Source organism: Rhincodon typus, unplaced genomic scaffold (genome assembly GCF_021869965.1).
Source record: "Rhincodon typus isolate 14 unplaced genomic scaffold, sRhiTyp1.1 hic_rhity00005133, whole genome shotgun sequence".
Classification (NCBI taxonomy): Eukaryota; Metazoa; Chordata; class Chondrichthyes; order Orectolobiformes; family Rhincodontidae; genus Rhincodon; species Rhincodon typus.
Genome location: NW_025970771.1, coordinates 1 through 9,377, shown reverse-complemented (window position 1 = coordinate 9,377; position 9,377 = coordinate 1). Strand labels below are relative to the sequence as shown.

Genomic DNA, 9,377 nt, shown 5'->3' with positions numbered 1-9,377 from the left:
GAGGTTTTCTTTTTGGAGCTGTAGAGTATGCAATGCAGTCTTTTTATAAATTAAAAATTTTTAAGTGAATAAAGAGTAAGCATCTGTTATGTGCAAGGTGTGAGGAGTTCACTCTCTCTGAAGTCTCGCTATTCTACTAGCGAGTTTAAAAAATGTAATGTTTTACCCAATTATCCATATAGCCAATGAAATATACCAATCTATTCAGTTCTGAATACAAATCTGCCAATGAGCTTATTTATTTATAAGGGTGCATATTTATAACAGTAGATGTGTGCACACATCACTTAAAGAAAAATGGAAGGAACATTCCCTGTTCAGAAAGAGCTTTGACCCAATAATTGTTTTGTGAAGAAAACTAAATAAGATGACATATTATGGATAGTGTTTGATATGGCATTTTGGAACTCTCAGACTAGTGTTGTTAGACACGTTGTTGTTACTGGAATCTTTCTCACAAACAGTTCATTAAAGAGATATTGTGAGGAAGTCTTCCAGAAGTTTCTCGGAAGCTCTTACACTGGATTCTAAGTAGACCTGTCAAAACTGGAAGATGATGAGTTGGATGACTTCTCTCAACAGGCTGTAAATCAGCTGAACAATATCAAATATCCGTAACTCCTGACCACCATAAACTCAGCAAATGACTTCCATTGAGCAAATCTAAGCAGTTAACTTTTAATGTTATTTCCATGTAACTGTTTTAAAATAAAATCTGACTTGTCCTAATTCTAAACTTTTTTCCTTAAAACAAAAATACACCTGTACTTCCATCATCTTTGGATCTTTTAAGCAGTAGTCCTAAAAAAAGTAATAATAATGGACATACCTTCATAACACGTGAAGTGGATTGGGATGCTGTTTTAAAATGTGTAGAAATTTTTTAAGTTGAGGCACATTTGCACGCACACTCATTCATCCTTTGCCTGTAACTAATTGTTAGGTATGATACGAAGTTGCATTCTCGACAAAGCATCAGCAATTACTTTGTTTCCTTTCCCACAATGTAGACAGCGTTTAGGTGATAGGGTTGCATTGAAATAGTCTGATATTCTGTTTTTTAAATTTTTCCACAAAGGTGATTTTATGATCAATCTATAACAGCTAATATTAATTCTAGGGTTTATTTTTCCACTGAAGTTTATTTTTTAATGTATTGATTTAATTTCTTAAAAAAACTTTCAATTGGCTTCCCCACGCCTAACCCATCTTCTAGTAATGTTTGCACTTTTGCCTCAGGTCACTAGTGTCAATTGTCACCTTGATGGGTTTGTAAAAATTGGGGGCAGCCAACACTAAAATTGCTTTCAGCCCCTCGCAACATTCTGACACTGCCCTGATCATGCTATTTTGACTGTCTTTTGTAGCAAGTTCATTAGTGAAGCAGCTACATGCTATTATTTTGGTACAAAATTGTGGTGGAAACCACACTTTCCCCAAAAGCTCATGATTTCTCACTTAATATTAGGGTCAGGGAATGTCACTAATGCTTGCACTTTTGATCTAAGAAGGACTTTTGATGACACTATTGCCCAACACTAGCATGGGCCTCTCAAGGCAGTGATGACGTTGGCCAATGAGAGAGGTTTTTTCTTCGTTCATTCAAGAGATGAGGGCGTTGCTGGCTGGGCAGCATTTACTGCCCATCCCTAATTGCCCAGAGGGTAGTTCAGACTCCTCCACATTGCTGTGGGTCTGGAGTCACGTGTAGGCCAGACCAGGTAAAGACGGCAGTTTCACTAATGAAACAGAGATAGTAGGAACTGCAGATGCCGGAGAATCCGAGACAACAAGGTGCAGGGCTGGATGAACACAGCAGGCCAAGCAGCATCATAGGAGCAGAGAGACTAATGAAACATGAGTTTTCCCAACAATCAACAACAATGGATTCACGGTCATCATTAGACTCTTAATTCCAGATATTTATTGAATTCAAATTCTACCATCTGCCATGGTGCGATTTGAACCTGGGTCCCCAGAACATTATCTGGGTCTCTGGATTAACTGTCCAGCGATAATACCGCTAGGCCATCGCCTCCCCAGTGCAGCACTGACAGTATTGTTAAAGAGGGAGTTTTGACCCACTGACAGAAAAAGAACAACGATTAAATTTCCAGATAAGGATGTTGTGTGACTTGAAGGAGAAATTGCAGGTGGTGTTATCGTGAGTCTGCTGTTCATCTCGGTGGTAACAGGTCGCAGGTGTGAAAGATGCTATTGGAGAAGGCCTGGTGAGCTGCAGCAGTGTATCTTGCGAGTGCATAGTCTACCAAGGTGTGCTGGTGTTGGAGGGAGTAGGTGAATATTGTGCTACAGATGGAGTTTCAATTAGACAGGTCATGCTGTATTTAATGGAGGTAAAGAAATACAGCATCAGAATCTTTCAGCATTCAGACCTCCAACTGATCATCCATTTTGGTGCCTATAATTGTGTTCAGAATAATATAACCGATAATAATGGGTGTGCACTTTAGAATAAGAGAACTGTGTGTACAGACTGCTGTTTAAAATAAGAGAACTCAGTGTTCAGTGTTCTCTCCTAAAGAGCAGGTCCTTGTTATCAACATGGCTCAATGGATAATATTCTTTTAATGGAGGCTGCATAGTCAAAGCAACGGTATCGAGCTGAAACATCAAATTGTGGCTCCAGCTACTTGTTAAAATAAACCGAAAAAATGCGTTGGTGCCAAATAACAGGTGATTTCTCCCAGTCTCTGAGCTAACATTTCTCCTCAGCAACCCCTCCATTTTAGCAACATGTTTTAATATATATATGAAAATGACACTCTTTTTTTGCTATATGTGGGGCCTTGTTACATGTAAAACTGTAATTGTAGAAATTGCCCTTCTAAAGTAACTAACTTACAGTGAAGTGTTCTGAGATGTCGCACGTACATCTTTCGATAAAGATGTTCCATTAATTACCTCCCCACCTTGGATACAAATTATTTTCTATGAAAAGTGGGGAAGTCTTTGAACTTGTGGTAACTCACATGTACGTAGCAATCATCTGGTCGTGTTTTTGAACCTGTGTTCCAATAGTAAATTGAGATGTCATATTGCCCCTCAAACCTGCTGTCATTTCAGCTATTATGTCACTTAGCTTTCCCACTCTTTTCCTATCCCTATCGTGATAAACCTACACAGTTCATTGATTAGCATGCACTTTGAGCATTTTACCCAGCTTTCAGTGCATTAACTTAAGGAAGACCTGGAGGTCATTGACAGAGGAGAGAGAAGATTTCTCTGAATGGGTTGTGAGGCTTCTAGTACTGAGTGAGGACATTGAGGCTCTCCTGTTGTTGAAGTAGCACGTTGATGATCTATTAGAAATGTTCCATGGTGTTTAAGATTTTTGAGAGAAAGTTGGGGAAATGTAGTTGGTGAGTTTGCCAGTGGAATCATGCAATCAAATGGTACAGTGCAAAAGGAGGCCATTCAGCCCCTCTCGCCTGTGGCAGCTCTTTGAAAAGTAACCTAATGGGGCCCACTCCCTCTGCCCCTACCCCACTCAGAGCCCTGCAAATTATTTCCTGTCAAGTGCAGTACTTATCCAGTTCTGTGTATTATTTAGTTGGTTTCCACTGCTCATAAGGCTGTGTTCTAAAGCATAATAATACACTTTCTTAAATAAAGTCTCCTCATTTTGCCTCTGGTTATGTTGCCAATTATCTTAACTACACTGAGGCTGTCATTAAAAGAACAAAGGAAGAGGCTAAGAGCATTTTTTTTTTGTCCAGCAGGTTTTTGGGACAAAGAAGGGAATTGGACCCAAAAATGACTTTTCAGGGAAATGGATAAATATTTGAAAATGCATAAGTTCATGGGAAGGAGCTGATGAAGTGCAGTTAATTGATACCTTTTTTTCAAACACCCAGCAAAAGCACAATGGGGTCCTTCTGCACTGCATTTTTCTGTAGGAATAATCTTGGTGTTCAGACTTTTTCATTTTACTGCCTGTCTGAGATTTTGAAGAAAGAAATCAGCGGACAATAAAGCTTAAAGTTGCCCACCTCCTGCCAGGTGGGGAGGGGTTTGGGGGTCAGTTGAAATGACTCCTGTGAAAAGTATAAATTAACTTTCAGCTTAATGCATGCAGCTTTTTAATAGTGAATTTTGGACCCAATTTGTCTTTGACTTGTTTTGCCAGGAATGTCCTACATAGCAGCAATGCTCCTAATGAACATGCAGGAAGAGGATGCTTTCTGGGCTTTTGTTGTGCTACTGGAAAAGCCCAAGTACCTGGCTGGATTTTATGAACACTCATTAGATACGTATGTGCTTTGTGTATGTGTCTCAACATTGCATCTGAGCGTGTATCTCTGTCTCACTGTGTGGTTCTGTTTTCTGTCTGTCACATCTGTCATTCACAATCTGGCTTCTACTTCTTGTCGTCACTAAGTTGCTGAAACATGAGTTGTAAAGGAATCAAATTTAAAACTATGATCACAGACATAATCACAAAGATTATGTAGCACTTTTTATGGCCTCATCAAATCCCAAAATACTTCACAAATAGCAAAGTAATTGATAGTCACCCGTGCAATGCAGGAAACACAGCAGTAACATTGCGCAGAGCAAACTCTGATAAATTTCAATGAATAAATGACCAAAGCTACCATAGTCATTAGGTCATAGAACTCTTGCCTGTGGCTTAACTTGTGCAAGGGCATGTTTACCTATAGCGTCTGTGCATGCTGTCATATATTGTTGTCTCCCAGTCAAGCAGCACAGGTATAAAAATTTTAAAATCCAACCCTTCCGTGGCCTTACTACTTTCTAGGTCTAATCTCCTCTAATGCCACAATCCAATGCTGCCTACGCCCTAAATTCAGCAATTCCCTTTCTAAACCTCTCAGCCTCCCTACCACTCCTTGATGACATTTTTAAGAGCCAAATTGGTTTCCTTTAGCCATCCTGGATACATGGCAGCAGCCCTCCTGTGTCAGAGGTCCAGGATGGATGTGAATTTTTGGAAATTTTGGAGTCTGACATTCCAGCATCTTGCAAATCCCCAATCTAATTGCTCCACCTTTGGCCATAATTTTATTTGCCTGGATGCAAACCTGTTTAATTCCCTCACTAAATCTCTCTGCATTTATAACCCTCTCCTCCTATATGGTCCTCTTTTAAACCCTACATCTTTGCAAAAGCTTTTGGCCACCTGTCCCCTCCATGACTCTATCAAATTTGGTTTAGTAATGCACCTGTGTGAGACCCCCTTTGGGCTTTTTGAACATTAAGGAGGCTAATATAAATGCAAATTGCTAAATATCATTTCATTGTACATTCTTACTGAAAGATAACTGTTTGCTTTGCAGAATCCAAAGGCATGCCAAAATCTTTCAACAGCTGCTGAAACATCGAATGCCCTGCCTCTGGCAACACATGGTAAGCACTTTGTAATAGACCTGAAGCCCAACCCACTTTCTCTCAGGTTTTGCTACTAATCCAGCTTGCTCTAACAGAGCCCAATCTTGTTATACAAACATTGTGTTCCCTGAGTTCAGAGTCGAGGGTGTTTTTCTTTCCAAAGCACTAACTGTGATGATAAATGTATGGAAGGATTGCAGTTCACTATGGGATCTCCTCTATACCAAGCTGTGAGGCTGAAGCACGAGTAATTTAGAGAATATTGGCCAATTCTAGAGATTAAATGTATACTTTTTTTTAATCAGTTACCTCTCTGAAATTAGCAAGAGGCTTATTTGCATACCAAAATTGCAGCGATTTCATCGCTTCTATACAATGAATGTAACCTGGTGACTGGTAAATCTGTGATTTTGTTTCTTGATGTTGATACTATGGTTCCTTGTCTGCTCATTTCCACAAATCCGTTACCACTCCAGATTTGTCTGTCTCCTAGTTCCTCCACATCAGTGTCAACTCCTACTTCATACCAGTGTTATCCCCTGCAGTGCCCCAAATCTCTAGCCCCTATCTCCTCCTTTGACTTAATTGATTTTGTCAGACCTGTGCATTTCCCAACTGTTACATTTGTTGGTCCCTGTCTGGTCCATAACGCATGCTCTTACTTGGATTGGGACAAGCTCCTCTTCAATCCAAGTATCTTCTACCACATCTACTTGAATTCTCCTCAGGGCATTATTGGATAGTAAATCCATACTGACTTGCCGGTGCCATCCATGTCACAAGGAAATGTTTATAAAATGAAATGCTTTTTTTTAAACAAAGTTGAGAAATGCAGATATTTTTGTCTAGCTCGCCACAAGAACATGCAAAAATCAATCAGAAGCACATTGGATATTAGCCTTTATCTCAAGGAAATATCATAGACAGCAAATGAGACTCTTCTGGAGAAACCATTTTAGAGTGCAGAACATGTAGAATTCGCTGTCACAAGGAGTTGAGGCCAACAGTACTGATTGTGTTTTAACTCGAGGGCTTAAACTTTAACTTAGGGCTGAAAGGCTGGTTTCTTTGCTGTCTGCTCTACATAAGTTTGAATTCCAACTAATAGTAAGTAGTTTGGAATTCTGTGATCGTAAAATATATCCGAAAGTGCTAATACTTGACCACTCCTTCCTATCATGTTTTTCGGAACAGTACTTATTGACACATTGTTTAAACCTTGGCAGGAGAATTTGGAAGTGGCACCGTTACTGTTCATCACCACTTGGTTCCTCACTCTCTTTACATCCTTGCCTTGCTGGGATTCGGTGTTGGCCATCTGGGATCTAATCATTCTAGATGGTAAGAACAATACTGCAATACCAATCAATAATGGAACGCATCTCTGCAGCTGCATAGAATTTCCAAGCTTGCGTGCCTCCATACCATAAAGCAATGTATTGTTCTAATGGCATTGGTGCACTGCTGGTACTATAAGTTGTATTATCATGCTTTGTCTAGAACCACAGAATGTTACAACAAAGATGATGATTGTTCAGGGAATTATGTTCATGTGGATTCTCTGAAAGAAGTATCCACTTAGTCTCATTTCTCTTCCATCTTTGCTTCTGATTTTTTTTTTTCCCCCATTGTATTTTTTCAAATGTGTCCATTTCTCTATTTTTAAAGCTATCATGAACTCGGTTTCCATCAATATTTTTGGACAGAAGTTCCATATTACTAAAATCCTCTACCTGTCTCTTGCATTTCTTGTTGTAAAATTGCCTGACCTCTTTTTCTTTATCATCTTAATTAATTTATAATCTCAATGACCAGAGAGAGCTTTTACCCATTGTTATCAAAAATTCTTGTGTCTTCCATTTCATCTTCATCCTGTGAAGAGTCCTATTTCCTCTGGTTTCATCGCCTTTACATTGGTCCCCTTTTGCCCCTACATCTGCCAACCTTAGGATGCTTCAATCTCCTCTATTGTGAAGACAGATACAACCTACTTATTCAATATCCCTGACAACAAGGTGCAGGGCTGGATGAACACAGCAGGCCAAGCAGCATCATAGGAGCAGAGAGGCTGACGTTTCGGGCCTAGACCCTTCATCCTATTCAATATCCCTGCTATTTATTTGCTTCAATATCCCTGCTATTTATTTGCTTCAATATCCCTGCTATTTATTTGCTTCCTATTATTAATTCCCAAGTCTTGTCCTTAAACGACTAAGCTTTACTTTAGCTATTGCTGCTTTATATAATTGTAGAAGAACTTCAGTTTTTGTGTCTTAATGTCAGTTTACTCTCCTGTTCTGCTTTCACCTTGCACTTTTTTAATCATCCTTTGAAAAATTTTGAAGCCACTACTTAGTGTGGTTTCAAATGTAATTTTTAAAATTTCAATTTGATACTATTGTTAACTTGCCAATTACACCACAGACGGTGCCACTTTCATGTGGAATCTTTCTTTCATTGTAGAGTTATAGCTCCTTAAGTATCTGCTTCTCGACTATCTTACCTTTTAACTATTTGTTAGGCTACTTGTGTTCATAACCTTAACAATTGCATTTAATGAAAAGAAACTCAAGATTCTCCCCCTTTAACTGTAAATGAAATTCTTTGATCACACTCCCATTGACTATGCTTTACAGTAAGGTCATGAATAAACCCTGTTTCTTTACAAGTTATGGTCCAAAATAACCTGGTCCCTGGTTGGCTCCACAACATACGGGGCAGCATGGTGGCTCAGTGGTTAGCACTGCTGCCTCACAGCACCAGGAACCTGGGGTCGATTTCACCCTCGGGCGACTGTCTGTGTGGAGTTTACACATTCTCCCAGTGTTTGCATCAATTTCCTCCAGGCACTCCAGTTTTCTCCCACAGTCCAAAGATGTGCAGGCTAGGTGGATTGGCCATGCTAAATTGCCCATAGTGTTCAGGGATGTGTAGGTTAGGTGGGTTATAGGTGGAAGTGTCTGGGTAGGATGATCTGAGAGTCAGTGTGGACTTTTTAGGCCAAAGGGCCTGTTTCCACACTGTAAAGATTCTATGATTCTAATTCTTAGATTGTTTGTTCCACGTAACTTGGAGGGGAATTTATCTACTTTAGTCCCTCTTTCAGTAAAGGTCACAGGTTTAAAGATACTGTTGAAGAAGCCTTGATGACTTGCTACAGTGCATCTTCCGGATGGTATACACTGGTGGTGAAGAGAGTCAATATTTAAGGTGGTGCACCAATGAAGCAATTTCCTTTCTGTCTCGAATGGTGCTAGGTTTCTCGAGTGTTGTATCCCACAACACAAGTAGGAAGTATCTCACGTATTGTTTTGTACATTGTCAATTGTGAACAGACTTTGGGGAATTGGGAGATGAATGAGTTATTTGCTGCAGAATTTCTGACTTGGAACTTGTTCTTGGAATCACAGTGGTCCAAGTAATTTTTGGGCCAGTGGTGCTCACCCACATGTTGGAGGCAGATTCCACAATGGTATTTTTAAACAAATGAATGCATTTCGAGCACATGACCACAATGTCTGAAAGCACCTCAGAGCCAGTTGAGTATTTTTGGACTGTGCCCAGTGTTGCAACATAGGAAATGCAGAAAGAAATCCACGCACCATAAGTTTCCACAAACAGCAATGTAATAATGGTCTGATTTTTGTCTGTCTGTGTTTTGTGATGTTGTTCACCCTGGCTAATCAACACTCCTCTAATTCAAAATAGTGGCATGGGGTCTTTTTAATTCCATCCTCTTTAACACCTGTAATGAAAGCCCCTACAGTAACGAAGCATACCCTCAGGACTGAACTGATTGGTTCAACTAACTTATTTTTGCCACTTATGAACCCAAGTCTTGAATGTTGTTGAGGTCTTGATTGCTTCAGTACCTGACGAACTGCTGAGTGCTGTACGGCTATCAAAAAATACCATGGTTGAGGGAAAGTCAACGATAAAGGAGGTTAGGCAATGGACTCTCCCAAGATTATGTTGCAAGATGTGGAGCTGGATGAACACAGCAG

General features: G+C 39.8%; 1 protein-coding gene across 1 annotated transcript; it reads left to right on the top strand.

Annotated features, from left to right (window-relative positions):
• Positions 1–4,150: 4,150 nt before the first annotated feature.
• Positions 4,151–6,714, top strand: LOC109914241 (carabin-like; the record flags this gene model as incomplete). The annotated part of the gene is made up of 3 exons (XM_048594009.1): positions 4,151–4,274; positions 5,322–5,391; positions 6,600–6,714. Coding segments are annotated over 3 exons (309 nt in total), but the record flags the coding sequence as incomplete, so codon positions are not given.
• Between the last annotated feature and the right edge of the window lie 2,663 nt (positions 6,715–9,377).